This window comes from Cydia splendana, chromosome 15 (assembly GCF_910591565.1).
Source record: "Cydia splendana chromosome 15, ilCydSple1.2, whole genome shotgun sequence".
Lineage (NCBI taxonomy): Eukaryota > Metazoa > Arthropoda > Insecta > Lepidoptera > Tortricidae > Cydia > Cydia splendana.
The window spans coordinates 19208639-19235899 of NC_085974.1; the positions used below are offsets into that span (position 1 = coordinate 19208639).

The 27261-nt window shown below is 36.4% G+C and overlaps 1 protein-coding gene across 1 annotated transcript in view; it reads left to right on the forward strand.

The window, feature by feature from the left end:
• Positions 1–10688, forward strand: part of LOC134797819 (uncharacterized) — a 644098-nt gene extending 633410 nt beyond the window's left edge. Inside the window, exons 4-10 of the mRNA XM_063770189.1 lie at positions 2003–2205; positions 2784–2956; positions 7238–7428; positions 7573–8219; positions 8299–9829; positions 9990–10098; positions 10335–10688. Coding sequence (XP_063626259.1) covers positions 2003–2205; positions 2784–2956; positions 7238–7428; positions 7573–8219; positions 8299–9829; positions 9990–10098; positions 10335–10461 — 2981 coding nt within the window. The 3' untranslated portion in view covers positions 10462–10688. The remainder of the gene's footprint in view (positions 1–2002; positions 2206–2783; positions 2957–7237; positions 7429–7572; positions 8220–8298; positions 9830–9989; positions 10099–10334) is intronic.
• The last annotated feature ends 16573 nt before the right edge of the window (positions 10689–27261 follow it).

The following is a 27261-nucleotide window of genomic DNA, read 5'->3' on the forward strand; positions in this document are numbered from 1 at the left end:
TCGTCTTGGATAGGCCCCTAATATTAATATAATATATATATTTTTAATAGTATATAGTATATTTAAAAAAGCTTTTCGGGAAGGAAAACATTTTGGTAAAACCAGACTAGTTGATCCCAATAAAGCCTAGTTTACCTCTGGGTTGAAAGCACAGATGGCAGTCGCTTTCGTAAAAACTAGTGCCTACGCCAATTCTTGGGATTAAGTTTAACTGCCAAGCAGACCCCAGCTCCCATCAGGTCCCATGAGCCGTGGCAAAATACCGGGACAACGCGAGGAAGAAGAAGAGTAATTATTTGTATAATATTTAAACCGATACCGAACATTGTACGATACATGACTGCAAATAAATAGGTAATTCGGAACTCGTGTTGATTTAAAACACTCCCTACGGTCGTGTTTTAATTTATCGCCACTAAAAAAACAGATTTGTGAATACAATTCTAATTTCATCCGGTATGTTTTGAAGTTCATACTACACATGCCACCTTCTTGACCTGAACAATAGCGTAGGCATTAGTTTGCCAATCGAACCCTAACTTCGTTCAAATACCCGAGGCCAAAGCTTTTTGATTTCAGCTGAAAATAGTTCCATTAGTGCGACTCCGAACTTTGATTCGGTTTTAGTTATTCAAGCTTTGCTTTTAGATGTAATTTAGGTGAAAAGGGTTTGGACTTCATTTTATGAGTGAAAGCAAACTTATGAAAATTAGAGTAGAAGTAAATGATGGAACATTTAGAAGTAATTCTAATATGCACCTGGATGGAGATTCTAATTTAACAATTTGTAATAGTTTTAATCTGGTTTTAATACAACTTTGATGATCGTCTTGGTGATTGGCGCGCATCTGAAGCACGACTTAAACTTACAGCTCGCATGCACTAATCAGCGTGAATGCTCTTCAAGGACGTATCAAAATAATATCAAAACCGTATCAAATTGTTAAATCTGAATAGGGATCCATATACTTTATTTTTTTTTGGTATAACTATGAGTCTGACAATGTCCTAACAACCAATTTAATTATAATTACCCTGACACACTTACACGGTACATACAATTTTAAGGTGTGCCATTATACAGCGTGTATCTGATACCTATTTCTAATCAGGTACGATGGTAAAAATATCTTCATATCGTTTCCCGCCACGATTGGCGCCTCGTTTTCCTGTCCGGCTAATCGAATCAAATAGAGCCACAGTAATTGGGTTTCCTTCATTGCCCACGTTCACATCGACGATATTTCAGGGGTCAAGCGTCTTTATCCCCCAACTCCAAAACGACTTAACAACATGAAACAACCTTTTATCATACTCCCTTTTCGCTTTTTGTGTGATTCGAGTGACTGCAATGATTAAACGACGTAAGTTAATGGGATTTCTTGGATATATTTGGCTTTTTGAGGGATTGAGGGGGAGGCGTTGAATAAAACAAAATGGAACAGGTTGCCCGAATCTTGTGTGGACGCATTTTTTATATTAACGGGTGGGGGGTGAGGGATTTAAGTGACTGTGATACAATTTTCGAAATTCACAATACGATTCCGTTTTAAAGATCAATTACGACGTATATTATGAAAAATAAGGCAACAACATTACTAATTTCTAAATCGTGTTACCATGCACAATTGAAAAAAGGCCATTGAAGTTATATTACTGTGGAAAATCTTGTGAAAAATCAAATAGATTGCTGTTGATATTTTTACGGTTTTAACACGACCAATGAATGACTTTATCTACTGAGCTCTGTACTAAATGTGGAGATAGGTCTAATTTTATGTCTAGTTGGTAAACGTCTCCATAACATTTGGGATTATTATATATATGCCTCTAGGAACGTAAATTCGCAATTCAATTTTTTTGTCATATTTCTGAAAATCGACATTAACTCTTTAATAGACCAGAATTTTAAAAATCCACCATTCAAATCTCATTGCCACTTCATAGTCCAAAAAAATCGAATCCTCCTGAAAACCTCCCTAATTTAATTTTTTTATTCCAGACTGTCTCCACCTGCAACTATACCGCGACCCAAAAGATCGCTTCAAGAAAGGTCAAACAAAGGCTTCGTTGTCCCTGCAGCAGTTCCTGGGCTTTGAGTCAGGCTTCACTCTCGACAAGGAGTCTAACACCATCGCCATCATCTGCCAGGATGTCATCGTGGTGCTGGCCTTTGAGACCAGGGAACGACTTATTGCTTGGCAGGTAAACTATTCGAATCCAATAAATCAATACTACTGCGATTAGTTTACTAACTAGGTATTTTACTAGATAAACCTTTCTTTAAATATATTAAAAACGGGTCACTCACCTATTTTAAGTGTGTGTGTGTGAGTAATACGTGAGACCGTGAGTGATCCGTTTTTAATATATTTAATAAGTCTGTGTCTCACGGAAGTTTTGTTATTAAAACCTTTCTTTGCCTTTGGCGTATTAGCAATGAAAGGTTTCTTAATCTAGTTAATTATTCTGCAAATCAGTGTAGGAAGCGTGAATCAATAATTTTGTCTTGTATGGCAATACACACTTTCTTGAATCCCACAATATTATGGATTTTGCATTTCGACTTATGTACTCGTAATTTTCTTATTAATCTCCCATGTATTTTACAATTTTTTGAAAATATAAGACTTGATTCAAGGAAACATTTTTTTAAATAACAAACATTGAAACTTACATTAATTTGTTCAGATATGAAACTAAATCCATAAAAATTAACAAGACAACCTTTGCAATACACCATCAAATCGTATCCTTTAAGCACTATTGTTTCCTCTGTCCAGGTGAAAGTGGGCAGTCAGCTGGGCTCATCCAAAGAATGGCTCGTGATGATTGGTGGAGGATCCCGCAAGCTGCCAGCAGGTCCGGCGAGGTTGCATCTCCAGGGCAGACGGTTCGCTCTGGCTAGTGGAGTTCCTCCACGTCTGCTAGGCCTTTGGGAATTGGCGCATTTGAGGTGAGTCTCATAAGTCCAACTGGCGATGGATTCTTGTCTAGGAAGATCTTAAGGTTATCAGGTTGCAATGGATCTTGGTTGGTGGAGGACCCCGCAAGCTGCCAACAGGTCCGGCGAGGTTGCATCTACAGGACAGATGGTTTGTCCTGGCTAGCCAAGTTCCTCTGCATGTGTTGGGCCTTTAGGAATTGGCGCATTTGAGGTGAGCTATCATGAGTCCGACAAGAAATTGACTTTTATATAGAAGGGTCATTAGGGTTATCAGGTGGGTTGACCTACTGAATTGCTTGCGCAAGCTGCCAGTAGGCCCGGCGAGGTTTATCTACAGAGCAGACGGTTCGCCCTGTCTAGTGGGGTCCCTTCACGTTTGCTGGACCTTCGGGATTTGGCACATTTGCGGAGAGTACAACATTATAACTGTTATAAGTTCAACTAGTTAGGGTCAATCGGATAATTTTAAGGATCATTAAGATTCGCATCCGCATAACATTCGCACGGGTAAACCTAAACAAATTACACACTTAAACCTTCCTCAAGCATCACTATATTGATAGGTGAAAACCTCATGAATATCCGTTCAGTATTTTTTGAGTTTATCGCGAACATACAAACACACAAACAGACAGATGCGGCGGGAGACTTTGTTTTATAAGATGTAGTGATTGGTTCTCTTTGAATAAAAATTTACATTAAGGAATCATTACTGTTTGTTCAACGTTGGAAAATAAAACTCCGACAACCAAACTTGTCGACTCCACTTTTTATCGGCAATATATTTTAAGACCTAACTTTTTAATGCGGAAACTTCCACAAACAACATTTTTATCCCTCTTTAAAAAACTTATTCAAACAAGAACAGAATTTAAAACCTAAATCAAATATTTTTACACACCACAAATTTTAAAAACTATAAACTGAACTAAATCTATACGAGTCAGCTTAGAGCCGAATTTGTCACGAAGTAACATTCACGCCAATAAAATTCGCAGCTTCTGCCACCGTACTTTATTATACGGTTACAACTTTGCATCTCTCCCTCTCCCACCCACTGCAACTTGCATCCCCCCATCTGCCTCACTCTTGCGGTTTTCAACTCATATGCATCGCTCTAACTGTGAAAGCATTTGGTCGTTTGGATTATAAATTGTTTTATGCAAATGCGTCGAGATAAACATTTTCAAATGGAAATTTTATTTTCTATGACATGTGATACAAGCATATGCATTACAATAGCGATTGTGGTTAAATTTGGTTTTCAAATGAGAAAAAGAGTTATGATGGTTTAAAATGCTGGGTTTCCATTTTGTGTTATGAATAAGCTTTAATGTACTTACGCTGTAAAATTATATGAGATTACAGACGTCGTTTCATTACTCATAAACATGTATAGAACCCAGAGGAAAATAACTAAAAGGTGCGGTTTGATGATGCACGTTCAAATTAGTGTGTTTGTTTAGAAAGAAATATTAAATTAACCGTAAAGGAGAACATTTAGGAGAAGTAATAGTAGCTGGAAATCGTACTTAATTAATTTAACTTGAGTAAAATGCTTAAATAAGTTTCATCCTACATTCTGCATAACTGCAATAAATATTCTTTTAATCACACCACCAGGGTAAACTAATTTACGACCAAGATTAAATCAATAAAAATGTGGCTACACCGCATTAACATTAAGCTCAAGATGGCGGCCGCGACAAGATGGCGGCGGCGCCGGAAACGCGGCCATTAGCGATGCGCCATGCGCCGGCGGAGGTTGTAAACTAGGCGCGACCTGGTTGGCAAAGATTTACGAAAATACACACTTAACTTACAGGAAACTGTGTCCACGATGAACCATCGCTGATTTATACTTGGATTTAGAGAAATTCTTCCATGTAATCATACTTATATGTGTTGTTTATTGCGTGAATGTGGCAATGCGTCCATTTCAAAAAAATATAGTCAATAGTAGATTTATATCGACCGGGATATGAACCGTGATTAGGTACCTTTTGTATTGTTTTCGAGTAATAAAATTAATTACTATTGACTATGTTACAATATACGTACAAAAATGATTGACTATTAATAGTCGATCATTTTTACGTTTCCCGTAGTACGGTAAAATGTATATCCCCGCCACGATTCTCCGTGTGAATACTGTACGGTGGACGACTTTATAGTCGCAAGGATCTTTTATTGTTCTCGTATATTCACGGGACGCTTTTAGTTGTCAGTAAACTTGATTCCATTCCTCACTGCTTACTCGTAAAACAGTTGTTAGTATTCACAAAAATGCGTGCAGTTAGTATGATTTAATCGAAAAGCTGAATATGAAAACAAACCTTAGCTGTAATTTAGCTGGACTATTGATGCAATTCAAATATGAAAGACATTAATGCCTTGTAATCTGAATCAACACTTCACTTAATTATAAGTTATTTATAACACTTTAAACTCTCCCCTTTTGTACACATATTTAATTACACAAACGGGTCTACAGCGATATAATGTCATTGTTATTACCTTAAATTTCAACGTTTCTGAAGTGCAACTCTGCTAAATATAAGTTATTGTTTCACTCAACAGGTAACTGCAGTTAGTTGATTACGACCATCAAGATATTGATAGGGCCAACCAAATTTTTTTTAGAGTGTGCTAGATAATGCCTGTTATGTTATATGCTTATCATTTATTTTGTATTTTGCATTAATGGTTGACTATAATTTAACATTCAAACAAACCTTATATTTAGATTGATAGTGGGACCGAATTTTTGCCCTACAAGTTTTAATAATTCTAAAGATGGAAAAGTGATTCTTATATGGCATGTGACATTATTAGCAGCATTTAATGCTGGACTAATGCCTCCCCTTAGGATCGCCACAACGACCGACGTACGCTCGGCTGCCCTCATCTAACGGTATAGTCACTGCGAATTTGACCATAACATAATATAAAATATACCAAGCTGCATTTTCCATAGTCAAAGTAAAAATATTAAATCGCTATATACCTACAAATATAATCTTACTCTAATTTATCAGAGCGATTTATTGATGAAATTATTATTATTCAAAAAAAAATACTGTAGAGATACCTGATTGGATAATAATTAAGAATAACTAAAAAAATACACATATAGTCTAATAAGTTCCTAGTATAAATTATAAATGTCCCTTTAGCATGTCATATTATAATCAACAAAAAAAACACTGCACCACATTTTTCAAAGCAAAAAATCTTTGTACCGTTATTTACCACAACCAGCCCCAATCACAACATGTCAATTACGCATGTTGCACGCAGAGAAAGCAACAAAATAATGGGAAATCCCGTCAGCTGGTGTCGAGGAAATCTGGCGAACGAAATGGATATAATTATGAAACGGGTTAACCTAGATCGAAAAAGAAAAGAAACTACGTCTGCTTAATCGAATTTGCGATACGTCACGCATTAACCATCTGAAAAATATGTAAAAAAAAGTAGATAATAGTAAATTGTGTTGTTTTTGTAAATAAAATAAATATTTGTCTAGAAATTACAGTTTCCTTTACGGCTTTTAATTCATATCAGAGTTAACATCATTGGAGCTCTAGAAACCTTGATAGATATTTGCAAATACAAAAACCGTAAATTTTTACGAGAATTACGTAAAATGTCATGTAATTTTTTTCCGTAAATTTCCCAGATTTTTCGGGAATTTTACAGGATTATGTAATTTTTTTGCATGTAAAATTACATAATTTTTAACAGTGTAATTAAGGTGTATGACAAATGTCCAGAGTATTATCGCTCATTCCAAGGTTGGTCCCTGGTTTTGGGTTAAATGGGTTAAATGTTTTATTTCCAATAAGAAATCTTTCAACCACTTACCTACTTCCGGTCCTAATTGCAACGTGCCAATTAAGCTCATCACACGTGGAGGAAAATCCGATCTAATCGGACAGCTGAGGAAAATATAAATAATTATAAAAGGGTTAGGTCCTAGGTCGACTATGTGCTGTTTATGGTTTTTCAGGTGTTGTTAATTTTATCGAAGATGTTAGTGATTTATTTGCGCTAAAAGCGAACGTACTTTGTCGTCATGTATTTTATTCTATTTTAATGAAAATAAATATTAGATATATTTAAGAGTTAGGTTCTAAAAGCTACTCTGGCTCAGCGTACTAAAAATAATCTTGGCCTCTAATAGCGGAGAGCACCCTTCGCCCATATTTTCACCCACTCCACGCCAGTCGGATTTTATAAGGATGTTTAGACCGCAAGTACTAAGTTAACTTAATTTTCTCTTCCCAGACGCTACGGAGTGGTAGAGGGGCGGTTCTGCTTCGAAGGCGGTTCTCATTGCGGCAAGGGCGAAGGGCTGCACGTGCTCATCACGGACCAAGCTCAGGACATCACCGACGGCTTTGATGCTGCAGCCCATGGGAACCCGAGAGGACCAGCGTCTAGGAAAAGTGGAGGTAAGAAAATATTTTCTTCTAAATGCTAGGAAATCCAAAAACTAGGGAAAACTTTACGGCAATGAAAACGACAAAAAATAAAAATTCTGATTTTGGACAACTATTTGCATAATTCCATTTGTCATGACTCAGCGAATAATAATTGTGAAAGATCGTAAAATAGAGAAGTAATACGAGATGCTCCTAAAACAACATTAACGACAAAATTTATTTTCTCAGGCGCTGACAGGAATCGTCCCGACACCCGACTGTCAGATATAAACGCAGACCAATCAATACCAGACACGGGTCTGTATGAAGAAAATTTCTTCGGAGAGGACTGCGGGGGAGTCTCACCCTTTTGGCCATCGGACGAAAGGCGAGGATTCGATGACCACGACTGCAAAGGATGCGAAGAAAATACAAGGCCTCCCTGGAGCGGAGCTGATCATGTTACCTTGGAAAGATGCAGCAATTGTGTGACTAAGCTAGGCACAATGACTCGATCTTCAACTGTTGCACTTACACCTGGAACTCAATTCAATCCAGCTTGGACGATGGAAGCAGTACCAGAAAGCAGCTCTGACAACTCTTCAAATAGTACAGAATATTTGACTCCGCGAGCAATAAGAAAGAGCCTAGAAGCAAGTCAGAACAAAGAGTGGGCTCCACAAAGGCCACCTAAGCCTGCCAGGCTGGAAGAAATAAAAGCACCAGCTCCTTTGCCAGTCACAGCGTGCACCTGTGCGAGTGACAGAACTACAACGGCCATTGTTAATAATCCAAAAGTGGGACCTTATGAAAACTATGACGTTCCTAAAGCTACCCATGTCGAGGTAAGTATAGAGTATCCAAATAATGAAGTTGAAATCATTTTTATAAAATGTCATACTCATTACTTATCATTTGTTACAGGTGGAACCTACAAATGAGTATTACGATACACCAAAAAGGATAAAGAAAGCTCTTGCCGAAGATCTTTTTCAAGTCACCAAGAATTCTGCGCCCGGAAATTTAGTACTAAAGAAAAATTGCGGATGCATTTTGAAATTCGGATCCAAAAAGAAACCGGTAATAGTTGAATGTGATGAAAACATCCAGCCAGTTGAATGTCCTTGTCAAAAAGTCACCAACTGGGCAAATAACTTAATAAGTCTTCCTTATTGTAAAAGAAGTGAGAATTATGATAAAGTTAATACAGAAATTCTCACCAGTCAGAAATCGGACGAAATGGCCCTTTACGCTACTGTTGATGTGTCACGTAAAACAAATAGACAAAGTTCAATAGCCGAAAAAGATGATAGCGTGCATGATTGTAATGAAGCTCCATTAATTAACTATGAAAACTTAGGGCCAAAAGGAGAAGAATTTGTAGACCCGTACGCCAACTATGAAAATCTTGAATTCGCTTTATCATTAGAATATTACGAAAATGCTAAAGATTTGTTGAAGAAAGCTGGTGTTACACAAAAAGAATTAGACGCGTTAAGTGCTAATGTTGATTTTGCGGAAGTCGCGCTTCCACCTAAAATAAAACATTGTGCAAAATGTGGTCACTCAGCAAAACACCAGATTATGAAAAAGAATAAAAGCGACGAATATTTACTTATGGAACCTCCCAAAGATATCAAACGAGACTTATGTCGAACAACAGGGCCAAACCCAGGTTACACCCCAATGTCACCAAATCCTAATTGGTCTCAAAGCTTAAGACATCCACTGCAAAAATTTAACAGAGTTGAAATTGAAAAATCTTTGAGTATACCAACGCTCAACGGTGGTGCGATAAGGGCACAGACTTTTGATACAACATTGAGTAATAACAATAAGGAAGCAATACAAAAACGATCTAGCTCAGTAGACTCAGCGAGACTACTAGAAGACCTGAAGGAATTCGATAGTAGTATCGGCAGTCACGCAACATCCTCTTCTTTAGAAACTTTAAGGAACTTAGCAATTGAAAATAGGAGAACATCCTCTCCTTGCGACAACGAGAGAGACTGCTGTGATCATGACTGTTGCAAATCGTCTGATTCCGAAAACAAAACATCAGAGGGCAGTTCTAAAGACGTGCCTCATTTGAGGAACAAACATATGGACAATGCCCAAATTAAAAGATCTTCAAGCGTTCCGTGCAAGTCCGGAGGTAACAGAGACTCATCGAGTTCAAATGATTCGGGAGTCTCAAGTTGCTCAATGAAACATGGCCCTGAAATCAATGAATTTGAGATGCCACTAACCTCAGGGTATTCTAGATATCAGTACATGGCGCAGAGGAGAATGAGAGGCAATGCTACAGGCTGCATACATTCATCTTTGCCCAGGAAGTCAAAGTCATCAGATCCACTAAGAGACATGACAATGCAGATACATAAAGCTAACGTGCCGGCTAAATCTTCTTCAGCAGAAGCAGAAGTGCCGGTGCTTCCTCCGAAACAATTTAAAGGTGCGTTATTTATAAGGTTTATTATTCCCATACAAGTATTGTGTATATTCTTGTAAGAATTTATTAGACATGTGTAAGCTTTTTTTTGTATACAATACAAGCCCCTTCAGTTGATGGTATTCTTGGGCGATATCATTTTAATACCTGTTATTATTTTCAGGAGTTATGGACACACACAGCACATCGAGTGGAACGTCTGACATGTCAGATTATATCGAAACACTTTCACTTACCTCGTCGCATTCTTCTTCAGATAACCCAAACTTGAGGTAGGATTACATCAAATAAATTATATTGGGTACGGAACAAAAATGAAGTAGGTGCCAACTTGGTGTGCTGGACAGTGCATTTCGTTACGATAGTATGAGCGTGAAAGATTTGTGATATTTCTTCGACGATATAGTTTCCCAAAAACCCCCTTTTTAAAAATTCTGATATTCTTCCAAAAAGTTTCCATAAAAATTATTTGTAAATACCTATGGTTAATCATAACATGTTTACGCAGGTTGGCTCGGCAGCCTACAACAACGCTCCGGCCACGTTCCGGCAAGGAATACCACAACCTGGACCCCATCATCACCTCCATGTACAAGAGCGGAAAGGAACTGTCCAACTACACTAACTTACCCTAGAAGAAGAAAGAAGCAAAATAGAACAGAAGTTAGAAAGCAAATCAGTATTGTAATCTGAAGCCCATTTTCGTTGAGTTTCGTTTTTGTAGAAAGGTTACCGAGGTTTAATAAATGAAATAGAAAGACCTTTTGACAAACAAAGAGTTACCAACTAGACGAAGAATTATTAAGTGAGAATTGAGCGTGGCGCGTCAATAAACAGTTTTCTTCAGTGTGTTTAATTTATTGTATACCTAACTCTGTCATTATTTTGCATAAATAAATTAAACTAAATAACGATTCAATTCCATGCGATTACAAATTTGATGTACAATGAATTTCACGTTCGCACTCAAGTGAACAATATTAACAACAAATTTATCTCTTTAGATAGGTCTTTTTAGTTCATTTAAATCTCAATAGGATCATGTTTTGTTGGATCTTGTTTATTTGTGCCATAGTTTTCGCTGATTTGTAGTTTTATATTAAGATCCAGTAAACTGTCTAGTCAGACAATTAAATTTGATCGAGAGAGATGTAAAAATTAAAGAAACAGATATATTTAATGAAATAAATTATAATATTAGAAAGGTAAACGTAGTAACTAAGGTAGATTAAATTCACAATAATGCGGTAAAATTAGTATTCTTTTATGATACTGACGAATTATCAGACCATGTTTTTGTACCATGCAATAACAAAGAATTAGAAATCTGGATTAATAAAAAAATAGCTCATGTTACGTTTGCAATTTATTGAACACATAAGACTGATTTTATTAAACATTTTTACATTTATGTTACTTTGTTTCAGACACGAATCTAGTCAGAAATGGTATGATATATTTATTTAAGTAATAGATGGTTGTATAGATGTAAAAATAGGGTATTATTATAAACAACGATTACCGGCAGTACGAGTAGTGGTAGATGTAAAAATACATTTTATACGACAATTTTCTTACAATATTTATCCTTGTAAAATATATCCTTCGCAAATAATACTATTCAACATAGTCCTACTGACATAGTTATTTGTGCCCTTCATTATGAAAAAGTATGTAATGAATAATGATTATTAACGTCGAAAGAAGGTTTGAGATTTATGAAATGATTAATCTAAATTTACCCTCTTGGTTTCAATAATAAGTAAGATGGTCTTTGTTAAGTGAAACATTATCACATCCATGGTATAATAATATACTTCGCCTGGTACTCTATTCCCGTCTTTTCTAGGTCACCTAACTGACACAAGCCTACGTCATCATGCGACAGCGCTATATGATAATATGCGATAGCGCTATATATAGCGGCCATGTTATTGTGACGTAGGCCTGTGTCACTCTGGGAATAGAAGACCATGTTTTATTAGACCATGATCACATCTACAGGCATCGAAGGCATTCAGAAAAATATAATGTCCGTTTACGGGGGGGGGGGGGGGGGGGGTAAAACCTCTTCTGGGAACTTCACAAACTTACTTAGCTCTCACTAATTAATCGATTGGCAAATTATTGAAACCAATTGATGAGATTTTATTGTTTCACCTATAGTCTAAAAGTTTTAAAATTTTGCGCGACTTCGTAACTTGTCACAGTGATTTGATTTTAAATTTATTCAAATCTTGATCGTAACATCTGTAGTAACTACCTAATATAACCAGCACTTATTTTTTTCTGAATGTTTTTGACCATTATAAATCAACATAATCAATCAGACTAATTTTGCTCAAATAAGGCATTTTAAAGGCAAGGGACGATAAGTGCAATATCAAACATAGTAATAGTAAATTTTATACCTATTTACTTTCAGTAGTACATTCGCTAGTTCGTTCATATACCTACCGGTACTGTATCCTCTATGTATACCTATCTATACATAATAAACTATTATAGAGATTTGTATAACTGCATTTTTATTTTATCCTCAGAAATCAGCACATTCAGCACTAAAACAGTCCGTCTATCAACTTCAACAGAACAAAGTGAGGGAGTGTCATTGTTAAGCTTCATATTATCATAGTAATTTTAAATTAATGATGACATTGCCACCCTTTCTTTTTGCAAATTCCATGCAGAGTTAGCTTGGTCCGACTCTTCTTCGTGCATGTTCCAAGAAAATTATTGGAAACCCCAACCTTCGGTTTAAAAACCGCTAAGGGCCGATACAGACGGACTGCAACCCTACTGCAATTTGTATGGGAACTGCACGCCGACTGCACGCCAACTGAAACGTCGGCGTGCAGTTCCCATACTAGTTGCAGTCGGATTACAGTCCGTCTGTACCGGCCCTAAGTCACCAACGTTTTTAATAGATTTGAAACTATGAATAAAAAAAATAAGGTACAACAAAGCCTGGCGATGTTATTTCTTTTTCTATGTCTGAATATATTATGACACAATTTTACGGTTTAGGCGGAGTATGTCACTTTCTTAGGAGGTCACTTTCGAGTTAGGTCACGTTCTGAGGACGTCACATTCTGAGGAAGTCACATTCTGAGTTCGTCACTTTCTGAGGTCGTCACATTCTGAGTACGTCACTTTCTGAAAACACCACTCACTCAGACACGTACTCAGAATGTGACGACCTCAGAAAGTGACGAACTCAGAATGTGACTTCCTCAGAATGTGACGTCCTCAGAACGTGACCTAACTCGAAAGTGACCTCCTAAGATAGTGACATACTCCGCCTAAACCAATTTTACGAGTACCTATACTAATCTGTATTTTTTTGTAGAATTTATGCAGTAATTATTTCTTATATATTATTTATTGCCCAATCACTCAGTCTCTTAAAAATAAAGATTCAAAGTTAGATAAGTACATCCCTTTGAACCTTAATCAATCCTAACCTTACACCCAAACCATGTTCGTACCCTAGGGACATATCTAGGTAGTCTGAACACGTTCGGATCTAGACTTAATTGGATGTGAGTTAGGCTAATAAACAATGAGTAGAGCTAACAGACATGTCTAACGCTAGCTGGGGTTAACTAATAGTAACAATATTAGCAAAGACTAGTTTAATAATAAAAACATCTACAGACAGTCCCCATTCACCTAGGGAACAAATAGAATTAGTAGGTAGTTTAGATTCTGCCTACAATATGCAATGTTTTTTTACCAGAATACAGCTATAAATCTGTGTGTGTGTGTCGTGTTTTCTACTGGGATATGATATGAATGATATGATTAGACTAGCGGCTCGATTTGAACTTTAAGATACGTCAATTAATACGATACGATATGGATTAGATATGTCAGTGTTTCTTCAAACAAAAACGTCACTTTTGACACTGGCACATCTAATCCATATCGTTTCTAGATCTATTGATTGACGTATTTTAAAGTTCGAATCGGGCAGTATGACTTACCTAAAAGCGGCGTGAGCGGTGAAAGGAGTAGATTGTCATGTAGGACAAAGGGTTTATTTTAATGGCAGACATTTGTGAATTGTAATATTTTGCATAGGTAACTATTTCCGATTAGTACCTAAACTACCAGTGGAAACGGTTTGAGTATGAGTGTTATTTATATTAAACTTACTGTATCATTATTTTGAGTTCTAAATAGTTTTATTACCTAAATGTTAAAACTGGATTTAAAATATGTCAAGCGATGGGACTGCGACGTTAATTTGTTGCGCGTGATGATGTCAACAACAAAAAAATAAACGCATTTTTACTAGCATTGATAGTGTTTATTATTGACTGGTCTCTCTTATTATTGAATGATGTCACAGGTCAAAGGAGAGTGCTGTGAACGACAGTTACGTCACTGTTATGTAGGTACAGTCAGCAAATTGCAAATCCGAGTCGCTTTGAATCTTGTCAATGTGACATATTAGCATGAAATACTAATAACAATTACATCAAATCGTATTCGATTTTAATGACCTGTACAACAATAAACGAATCCAATATAAAAGTTATGTAGAGAATGTTTGTGAAAGAAGTGTATAGCTTTCTAAATGGTCGACAACGCGCACGTGACACCTCTGGAGTTGCAGCCGTTGCAGGCGTCCATAGGCTAAAGTACCCGGTTTTTCCCTGAACTATCCTCTTGTCCACTAGACTGTATTTGTCTACCGTTCTTCATCAATTCTCATCTACTCAAAGGTTAACTGGGAGAAATCCCTTAAAGGGATAAGTTCACTTTGCCATAAATTTGTGTTTTGTGTTTTGTACAATAAAGAGTTATACATACATAACATACATACTTTTATCTTATTATTAAAATCAACTCTCTATGTCAATTCAACCCACTCATCTTATCTTTCATTAGCTACCTCATGTTCAGCAGAAAACAAGATTTTAAAGAGCAAAGGGAACTTCATTCAATCCATTCCCAATCCTCGCGGTAACTAAGTATCAATTAGCTTCGAGAGCTCTCTAATGTTCTCGGTTCTCGAGCTTTCTCTTCGAAAGTTGCAGACTAGTGCAAGATATAAAGTAGTCCATCTGCATTGAGTATCTGCCTACGGGAGGTGCTTGAGTTTGGACACGTTGCTAAGGTGTTTCGCTTTCCATACAAAAAACAATTGCGTTATATTAAGTAATTACACACTATTACTATAGTTGAATCATCGAGAGCGTGGAATTGCATATGTAGTAGTATTGTTTATTTACAGGCATTCTATATTTGAATTTTCTATTTTCTTCTACTATCAGCATACAACCACTACAAATGCAATTCCATCTTCTCGATAATTCAACTATACATAAATATGTGCGCATCTATATCTACTTTCGAATGTTTATTTGCGCTAAATTCATAGTAAAACTTTGTGTTATACAGAAATCACGCAAAAAAACGTTTTATTTTTTATCAATGCAATACCAAAATAACGTTTTACACGAGTAAAATATGTTAGACTGATGAAGCTCAGCTCGTCACAAAACGAAAAAAAAAAAACGAAAAAGATTATAAAGAACGAAATCGGACTAATTCGAATAAAAAAAATCCTACTTTCTGCTCCGGGTTGGAAGGACAGATAGCAGGGCACTTTCACATTTCTTAGAAATAAAGAGCTTTTTACCACACCAGCTCGGAAAGGCTTACTTTGCACTTCAAAAACTGATAGCAAAGTTGCATTTTATTCACATGTGAGGCAAAGTAATCAAATGCAAATTTTGAGTTGTTTTCTTATGTTTGCTGGTAGAATTGACTTTTAAATGATGATTTTGGATGATACATATTTAAAAACATTCTTCGGGTTGGTGTGGTGAAAAATGTTGTGTTTCACTCGGAGGCAAATTTTGTTTAACCCTCGTGCTTTGAAACCTTCGCAACGCTCAAGATTCCATTTTCGAACCACTCGCTACGCTCGTGGTTCAACTTTGGGATCTTTCGCTTGCTCGGGTATCAATATTAGCACGAGCGGTTAAACAACAACTTTGCCCCCTTGTAAAACAAATAACTATTGTCGCTCGCTCTGCCACCGGTCGTATTAGCACTTACCAGTCCGAGGTCTAAGATAGGTTACTGTTTTCCGTTATACTATGTCAATAGTTCACAGTTCTCGATTACGCTTATTAGCAGCCGTTTGATTATGGAATTCGAATGGTCGATTACTGTGAGGACCGCTGCTTATCTGCGAGTGAAGTATATCAATCGACCCGATTCGGGATCATTTAGGTGGATTTATGGGCTGGTTTGGGAAGTTTATAGCTATCATAGAAACTGTCTTTGGTTATCTTAGGTACAGTCAGCAACGCACGGTGTTGCGGGTGGCCATGGGCGACGGTAATCGCTTACCATCAGGTGATTCGTCTGCTCGTTTGCCTATTGGTTTTTTGAACTCGTTTTTAGGGTTCCGTAGCCAAATGGCAAATAACGGAACCCTTATGGATTCGTCATGTCTGTCTGTCTGTCTGTCCGTGTATGTCACAGCCACTTTTTTCCGAAACTATAAGAACTATACTGTTGAAACTTGGTATGTAGATGTATTCTGTGAACCGCATTAAGATTTTCACACAAAAATAGAAAAAAAACAATAAATTTTGGGGGTTCCCCATACATCGTTCCCCGAACCGAAACTCATTTTTTTTTTCATCAAACCCATACGTGTGGGGTATCTATGGATAGATCTTTAAAAATGATATTAAGGTTTCTAATATAATTTTTTTCTAAACTGAATAGTTTGCGCGAGAGACACTTCCCAAGTGGTAAAATGTGTGTCCCCCTCCCCCTGTAACTTCTAAAATAACAGAATGTAAAAATAAAAAAAAATATATGATGTACATTACCAATGCAAACTTCCACCGAAAATTGGTTTTAGCGAGATCTAGTTAAGTAGTTTTTTTTTTAATACGTCATGAATCGTAAACCGCAATTTTATTATGTAACTTGCTGCTACGGAACCCTTCATGGGGGAGTCCGACTCGCACTTGGCCGCTTTCTATGATATCGGCAAAAAAAAACAATAGTAGCGGATGATAATAAACGCGCCAAAATTAATACTAACATTGCAAGTAAAAAGAACATTTTGTTATATTGTTTGAATAAAAAATACATCACAAAAAAGCATAATTTTCTGTAACAAGTTCGTAAGCATTATTATATTTTCTCACTGACACCTCGAAGACAGGCTTTTGATCTCAAGTGACACAATTTACAAAATTTTCAGCAGAAATGTCTGCTAACGATATTGTATATTTTATTCATAAGCAAAAATGGAAATATGAGCCTCTCTGGAGACGGTAATACGATTGGGTAATTAAACGCTTTTGTTTATTACAATATTACCTAGTGGTCAAGGTCAGAGTGGTCCAGTTGACCTGCAGCTTAATTATGAAGTATTCTGACCGTCGGTTTGTGTCAGATGCGATTTGGTTTCAAAGACGATTTGTGATACTGTGAATTTAATAAAGTGTTAGACTTTCAACGTTTAAAATTAACTTTGTACAGTCACCTGTGATAATTATTTTACTCTTCGAAAGCCGCAAAAATATGTGACACGCTCATATAATGACAAGATTAAACGAACTTACCTGAAGTGAAGTTCTATCTTGATTATATGAAGTATTTAGTCCGAGATAATTACTAGAAGAAGCTCGCCTTCTCGTTGTCCAACGCGTTTTTCAGAGCCACTAAAAAGAAAAAACAACTGGCAACTTTGCCGGCAACTGTCATTCACTTCGTTTATAGTATTCGTACAGTATGACGTAACCCATGGTTACCTGAGGGTGAGGAGGGTGGGAGCCCCCTTATCTCGGACTAAATACTTCATATAATCAAGATAGAACTTCACTTCAGGTAAGTTCGTTTAATCTTGTCATTATATTCACATTTAGTCCGAGATAATTACTAGAAGATGTTTAGAGGCTAATATAACATCAGATAATACGTTAATTAAGTAATATTGTACCACCCCAGAGTTTGAAATGTAAGAAAATTCTTCATAAAAATCTTAGTTATAAAATCTTTGTAAAATCTATCAAAGGAGAACTAAACATTAAATGTAGCTAGAAGACTTTCTTGGATTTAGACCCTATTGACTGTACTTCCAATTATGTTCTTATAAATTAATACTTTTGATAGTATTATAACTTGATTTACTAATAATATTTAAGGTACTTCTGTAAGTACCTAATAACTATAACTAAAAAATAGGTTGGTATTCTCTAAAACAGCAAACCATTTGGTCATTAAGGGGCAAAACACAAATATCTGAAGAGAATGGGTGATCTGATATCTGGGTAATCCCATAATATTTGGGACACACCTGTAACCATTTACTCCTCTATGACAATTTACCATTACATGTTAAGACTATTCCCACTAATATACACAAGGTATCATATGTCTACTGTGATAATAAGGATGTATAGAATAAAATACCTTTTCTTTTAGTACCTAAGTACTTAATTTGAGACATTTGTTAATATGACCTCTTTTAAAAGTAAGGACCAAATAAAAATAGTCACTCTTTACTTTACCCTCTTGCCATATCGAAGCAAACTAAACTGGATACGATTTTACTTCAGAAAACTATGATTATAACTTTAATTTAAGTAAATCTTTCGTATGGTAAATGAGTTACAATGATTGAGACACAATTTCTTCAAGTTTAGTTTTGTTACTAAGTAATTTAAGTAGAGATTTTGGGTGACATTCGACATTAACAGTTAATAGAACATTACAGTCTTTATTATATGTTGGTCTCTAAGATTTTCACATTACTATATAGTCTTATGGAAATAGTATTATAACTTGGTTCCAAGTGCTTGAAAGTGCACATACTAATAAATATATTGGACGCAATTTAAGTACAAAAACCTTAAGCTAACTTCCTAAAATCCACCACTATGTGGTTATTCAGTAGTAAACGGACCATTAGATAGAGCGCATGTGTTTAATTTAATAACCCCTCTACTCCTCTCGTCACCTCATGGCGACCGTGACAGGACCACTTAATGAAAATATGGCTATCAAAAAATTTGCAGACGGGCTAAGGAATAGGCGTTTGAGCACTATCATATCAGCACGCAATTACACAGAACTTAAGGACGCTATTCGAGCAGCAGAGGACGAAGAAACGTCCCAACCCCAACCATCGACTTCAAACTCGTCGGTGATGCACATGCGAGGTAAGTCATATCGACAACCGGCTCGAGGGCGTGCAAGTTACTCGAATAGAGGTTTCAGGGGTAACCAACATTACAATTATAAACCTTTTGCGCATTATAATAAGACGTACAATAATTACCGCGGCAACCAAAATTATCGCGGTACCCAATTTCGAGGCACTTACACACAATCGACTCGCGGGCGAGCTGCCCGTGGTAGGGGATATTATCATAACAATAATATTCACATGGCTCAACAGGGAGAGGCACCCGTAGTGCCACCCACAGACAACAATACATCCAGCCGACATAAGTTTTTTCGAGACTAAAGGATACATTTTAACGGTTGATTTAAATAAAGCCAATTATACCTTCTTATATATAGGCAATAACAAGTGTTCCCATCTCTTAGATACCGGTGCATCGTTGTCAGCAATTTGTACACGTGCACTTCCGAGAAATACACCCGTATATACGGATCGGATTGTTATAAATGGAATAGGTGGTAAAATATATTCTGAGGGATATGTTTACATTACATTAGAGGCTCCAAATGGGTTTCAACTCAATCATAAATTTTATATCTTCGATTCTTTACCTTGTAAATCTGATGGAATTCTGGGACAAGATTTCTTTTATAAATTCAAAACTGTGACTTTTGACTTAGAAAATTCGATTTTGATTTTGAAAAATGACTTAATTTCATACCAACTCAGTATGATACATACACCTTCTGTAAGTGAGGATTTCTTGAAAATACCAGCACGTAGCGAATCTATACATTATATTAAATACGAAAATTTAACCGAAGATAGTGTTATTTTTCCGCAGGAAATTCAGGAAAATATATTTTTAGGCAGTACGATAGTATCGCCAAGGGAAAACATCATACCAATTAGAATACTTAATACTAGCGAAAACGATGTGAGCATTCCAATTTTTAAACCTAAATTAGAATCATTAAATAATTATACAGCTTGTACATTTAATAAATGCGACTCAACTTCAAGTCGAGCTGATGTGTTGTTATCGCAACTGAAATTGGATCACTTGCATTCTGAGGAACGCCGGACGATAGAGTCTATATGCACTAAATATGCTGACATCTTTCATTTGCCTGGGGACATGTTGACAACAACAAAGATATATGAACAGTCTATTAATTTAAAACAGAATGCTAAGCCTGTATACACTAAGCCGTATCGTATTCCACATTGTCATAAAACAGAGGTAGAAAAACAAATTAAAGATATGTTAAAAAATGATATCATAGAAGAGGCTCAAAGTGAGTGGTCGAGCCCTATTTTGCTAGTACCAAAAAAATCTGATGAGTCTGGAAATAAATCGTGGAGATTAGTTATCGATTATAGAAAGGTCAACGACACAATACAGGATGATAAATTTCCTTTGCCTAATATAAATGAAATTTTAGACTCGTTATCAGGAGCTATTTATTATACACATTTAGACCTTAGCCAATCATACTATCAAGTAAAATTAGCTCCGGAAAGCCGAAAACTAACTGCTTTTACGACTAGCACTGGGCAATGGCAAATGAAACGCCTCCCTCAAGGGATGAAAATTTCACCTAGTGCGTTTTCACGTGTTATGACTGTGGCAATGTCAGGACTAAATTATGAGAAATGCTTCATTTATTTAGATGACCTCGTTATATTTGGAAGAAATTTAGATACTCACAACAAAAATTTACTATCCGTATTTGATAGATTGCGAAAAGTTAACTTAAAATTAAACCCGAGTAAATGCCAATTTTTGAAAAAAGAACTTTTGTATTTAGGTCATATTGTTACCAAAGACGGGATAGCCCCCGACCCAAATAAAATAAAAGCTATTCAAAATTACCCAACCCCCACTGATGCTGATGCCGTTCGCAGATTTGTAGCGTTTTGCAACTATTATAGAAAATTTATTAAGAATTTTGCTAGCATAACATGTCCATTAAATAAACTTTGTAGAAAAAATGAACCTTTTGAATGGACTACGGAGTGTGATCAATCATTTAATTTATTAAAATCAAAATTAATGTCACCCCCAATCTTGCAATATCCAGATTTTTCAGAAAACAATAAATTCGTTCTACAATGTGACGCTTCCGGTTTAGCCGTAGGCGCGGTTTTGTGTAATTCAGATTTAAGACCCGTTGCTTACGCCAGCAGACCTTTAAATAAGGCTGAAAAACAATATCCGACTATTCAGAAAGAATTGACAGCTATAGTATGGAGTGTAAAATACTTTAGACCGTATTTATTCGGGAAGACATTCACTATAATGACTGATCACAAACCACTGATTTATTTGTTTGGTATGAAAGATCCAAGTAGTAGATTATTAAAATTTCGGTTGACTCTTGAAGAATACAATTTTGATATAACATACGTAAAGGGTTCAGAAAATGTCATCGCGGATGCATTATCTAGAGTAACAATAACATCAGAGGAATTGAAAGAGATGAATGAAAAGCTTTTCACGGTGATGACAAGAGCGAAGAGAAGGAAGGAAGAGGAGAGTAAGGTAAAGACTGACAGTATCCCTAATAGTGCCAAAGATAAGCGGCTTGATCAACCGCGAATCGTGGAAATATTAAGGATACCGAATGATTCCGTGGAGATGGTTTTGTCAGATGAGTATAAAATTAACCAACTACGAAATAAAAAAGAGATAGATGCAGAATGGGAGTGTTTTGCATTTACGAATAATAAAAAAAATATTATATATAAATCTCAGTTATTCAACACAATTCACGCGAGCCGTATTTGTGGAAAAATTGAGTAAATTTAGTAAAACAATTAATGTCGACAAAATATGTATGATAATTAAAAGAAGTGAAAATGAAGAATTCATGAAACAATTGTTAAATGAAATACAGTGTAAAAATAAATATGAAGGGCCCAAGATTTTAGTGTTGAGAGGAGTTACGAGAGTAGAGAGTGAAAGAGATATTAAACATATACTAAATGACTATCATCTTTTGCCTACCAGCGGTCATGCTGGGGTGCGAAGAATGACAAATAATATTAAACGGAAATTTTACTGGCCAGGAATAGATAGAGACGTAACAGAGTTTGTTCGAACATGTGAAAAATGTCAAAAAATGAAACATTCAAGGCACACAAAAGAGCCTATGGTGGTGACGACCACCGCAACTTATGCCTTAGAGAAAATATTTTTAGATATAGTTGGTCCTGTCGATAGGGACGATAGCGGTAATAACTATATACTTACATTACAATGTGAGTTAAGTAAATTCGTGGAAGCGTATCCATTAGCGAATAAGGAGACTAAAACAGTAGCTAGAGCATTAGTTAATAATTTTATTTTAAGGTTTGGAATTCCAAAATGCATAACAACAGATAGGGGTTCAGAATTTATTTCATCGACCATGACAGAAGTATGTAAATTACTAGAAATTGAAAAATTAAATTCCACAGCATACCATCACGAAACAATAGGAGCATTAGAAAATTCACATAAAAATTTAGGCTCATTTTTACGCATACAATGCGACCAACATCCTGAGACATGGAGTCATTGGCTTCCTTTTTGGTGTTTTTGTTACAACAATACAGTTCACACAGCAACCAAATATGCCCCTTACGAACTAGTGTTCGGAAAACCTTGTGAAATTCCAAGTAGATTAAGTAATTTTGTAGAACCATTGTATAATGTTGATAACTATAGTTTAGAATTAAAGTACCGTTTACAAGTGGCGCATAAAGATGCGCGCGAAAACCTGTTAAAAGTGAAAATGGACCGTAAAAGTGCATACGACAAAAAACTTAATCCAGTGACATACAAGTGTGGTGATAAAGTGTTAGTGCGTAACGAAACTGGTGGAAAACTTGACTGTTTGTACGACGGCCCTTACGTTGTTTTAGAAGATAAGGAACCTAATGTCATTATACAAAAATGTAACAAACATGAAACGGTTCACAAAAATAGAACTAAACTTTTTGTACCTAGCATTTAAGGTGTTAATTTTACTTAATTGTAATTGTACTGTAATTGTACGTAACTTCAAAGAAAAATGTTATTGTCAAACATTTTTCTTTGCCAACTACCCCTGTAATGTGGTATAGTATAGGGAGACAGATTGTTAAGTGAGTAGTTCAGTAGTAAACGGACCATTAGATAGAGCGCATGTGTTTAATTTAATAACCCCTCTACTCCTCTCGTCACCTCAGTTACTTATTTGATTCACCAAGTTGTAAACTTCAATGTTGCAATGTAACCTGATTCTTAAGGGGCCCACAGATTACCAGTTCGCCGGACGATATCAGCCTGTCAGTTGTTCGGAGCTGTAAAATTTTGCTTCTAACTGACAGGCCGATATCGTCCGGCGGACTGGTAATCTGTGGGCCCCTTTATATACAATAAAAACTTTGAACTTTGAACTTTAATGTAGATAGGAAAAACCTTAGGCCGTAAAGTCATAACGGTGTAAAGTGCCATCAACATAATTTCAGTGCAAATTAGGTATACAAATGCACTTACAATACATTGGAGTAACCACCTATATAGGCGTAAAACCTACCTACCTATATTACTATAAAGTCTATAGGTAATCTATGATAAGAATGCTAACATCATTTAAAGTAGGTGCTTTGTTGGATACCTTACTAATACCTTTCGTTGCATCTATGTCAATGTGCAATTCCAAACGAGGGAAACTCTGGATTGAATGTAATGACATAATATATTATTAACAAATTATGTTCTTTAGGTGCCCAATAGAATTGTGTAACTTAAATTGGAAACGCACCCATGGCCGTGGCTTTATCTGTAATTTAAAATTAAAATTGGGACCATTGAATATGTAGGTATCTATGTATATTATAAACCTACTCCATGTAGAAGAGTTGTAGGTGTAATTAGCATATTTAATTATTTACTTAAGATATGAAGCAAATTTAGCTGGCACGTGTACACAAGATCATGTTTTCTAATCCCCAACATAATTTGTGATACCTAATGATATATACATAGGTTTTCTCAAAGTAATCTTTAGGTCTTATCTTGTGTAAGATACAAGCACAATTGATTGCTTCCATCATAAATCACTACTCTACTTCTCTTTCAAAACTGTTCTATGTTCCTCTTCCTTCGTCCTATTAAAATGTAGAATTTCTGTTAGATATTCACTTTATAATGAAATTATACACATGCAAAATTTATTAGAAAAACATTTAAATATAAAATATGCGGCTGCCCAAACAATATAATGTAGAGGTACATTGTACATATTTTCTCTCTTGTACCAGCCGCGTGCCTGACTGAAATAAGTTAGTGTTCATTACAAAATAAATGCCAACAATATGATTATATTGTGTTGTCACCATTTTAAATTCAATACATTTAGTCCGGTTCTTATACCTCAATAAATCTGTTACCATGAGATCTATATATATATATAATACCCCCTCCCCCAAACGTACCAAAGCCAAAACAAATTTTTCATTGAGTATCAACATTTCTGCCAAATATTCAACCGTTGGTATAGTCTTAACAGCAATTTTTTGACTATTAAATAATTATTCTGTTTTATATCTGTGATACTGATAAGGAAGTCCTCAACCGACCAACCCCTTTGATAAATTGTTACAAAGACCAAAGTCCTGTCATTCTTCTTAACTTTACTGATATAAATATTGTATTTTGATCAAAAATAAAGTGATCTTCACCTACTAAAAGAAACCTAAATACATCCCTACATACTACCTAGCTACCTACCTACCCCTGATATGACTACCTATATTGACATTAAATTCCCTGGTTTTAATTTAGTAAATAAATACATTAACCCTTCGAGTGGCATTGTCCTCCTCGAGGTCTCTACGGTAAGTGGCGGTGGCCGCGAGACGGACAGACATAACAAGCCGGTTGAGTGGCGCAGCCATTTTGGAAAAATATACGTCAAGTGGCGGGGCCTCAACGGGTGATCATCGCGAATTTGGCGCGTGTTAGAAATATGACCGTTTCCCAAAAAAAATGTATGAATGATATATATAAACTATATATCACTGAATTCAGCATAAAATGGGTTATTTGATTGTATACCAATGAATTCTATTCTATTTATGTGAATTATGCTAGACTTGTTCTAATCTCACATCACCAATTTTTTTCTACTTTCATGTAAAAATACGTACAATTACGAAATAAAACAATTGATTGTAGAAAAAGCAGTCTTTATGACAAAACAATACATTTAACACGATTCACACAGTTTATTTCACTTTTTATCAGTGCGTATTCCGTTTGAATGTTCGCGGCTCGACGATGGTCGGCGCGTAATGGGCGAGGTGGGGCAGGAACATCACGTCATTTCTAACAAACTTTGTTTTACGCGGGAATTCGACCGTTAGGGAATACCATCCTTGTTTATTGACGAATGCATCTTGCAAGAGTGAGCAAGCAAGGCATAGTTTTAACGGTTTTATTTTAGGCGCGAAATGCAGCGTCGCACAGATGCCGCGAGACGGTCTCTGCCAATTACGGGCTTGTTAAGACCGAACCTTCTCGCGGCCTCTGCCACGCAGAGGCATATTTAAAAAAATGGCCGCGCCATTTCCCCTACCGTTCAACCGGAGGTGCTGCCACCCGAAGGGTTAAGGGATTTAATATAACCCAAGAACTAAGAAATGGTGTGAATACTGTGAATACATGATGAACTAGTTCACACAAATACTATTCTCAGTCCAATGGTTGACTGGTAATGCATTATGGCTTTAATTTATTTATTTATTTATTTAAACTTTATTGCACAAAATACAAATAAAATGTACAAATGGCGGACTTAATGCCTAAAAGCATTCTCTACCAGTCAACCATAGAGGTAAACAGAGATGTAATAAAAATGGTGCAAGAAGAAGAGTAAGAGAATTCAATTAGGAACTATTGCAAACAACTGAAAAACATAATAAACTACATATACAATACACAGATAAAAATAATAAAATATATACAATGAATATACTACTACATAATTCTCACATACGTACTAATATATTACGATGGATACTACCTACTCATACTCTTGTTTCAGCAGATGTTTATGCAGCATCCTCTTAAAAGCAAATTTGCTCGGGGCTTGTCTTATGTTGAGAGGGAGTGAATTCCAGAGACGACTCGCCTGGACAGCGAAGGAATTAGTCATGAAACCAGTATGGTGAGCAGGAACTGAAAGTTTGAGAATACGAGAGGTTCGCAGCTCACAGCCTGGGCGAGGGGTGTCAAACACAAACTTATTCTTAAGATATTCAGGAGCAAAAGGCTCTAACATAATAGAAAATAGAGTACAAAGTATTCTAAGGCATCTACGGCGACGGATAGAGAGCCAATTGAGTTGGCGGCGGTAGAAGGAAATACGATCATATTTACGCAGGCCAAAGATGAATCGTATGCCATTGTTGAGGAGACGTTCTAGTTTGTTAAGGGACTCTTGAGTGGCGTTCGTTGTACACACATCACCATAATCAATAATTGGCAAAATCAACGCCTGTACCAACATCTTTTTCGTGCTAACTGGTAGGAAATTCTTAAACTTATAGAGAGATCTTAATGTTCCTGAAACCTTTCTGCTCACATCCGCCATATGGCCGCTCCAGGAAAAGGTAGAATCAAAAATTAACCCTAAATTTTTAACCTTTGCGCTCACAGGAATAATAGCCTCATCAAGCAGGATCGGTGCGATAGAAACCGAATTAAGCTTAGAGATTTGCCGCTGGCTTCCCAAAACTATGGCTTGGCACTTGGCTGGGTTGACACTAATCCCAAAACTGTCAGACCATTCCGCGATGCGATCCAGATCATTGTTAAGCAACGAGATGGCCGTGTTTATCTCGTTCACGTTAGCTTGAGCGTACAGCTGCAGATCGTCGGCGTACAAATGATAGGAGCAACGAATATTGGTGGTAATTAGGTTAATAAACACAGAAAATAAAAAGGGAGAAAGAATACCTCCCTGAGGGACTCCAGTGTCTAGCGCACACCAATCAGACAGTGAGCGGCCAGCACGAACTGCCTGGACACGATCTGACAAATAGGAGGAAAACCATTTTGTTGCCTCTGAAGACACACGCAAGCACATTGAAGGCGTTAGAGAAATCTATAAGCACCAGCACCGTAACGTTACCAGCTTCCATCCCAAGTCGAATATCCTCGGCAACTTTAAGAAGTGCTGTGGTGGTACTGTGACCGGCTCGGAAACCAGACTGAAGTGGTGACAAGAGATTA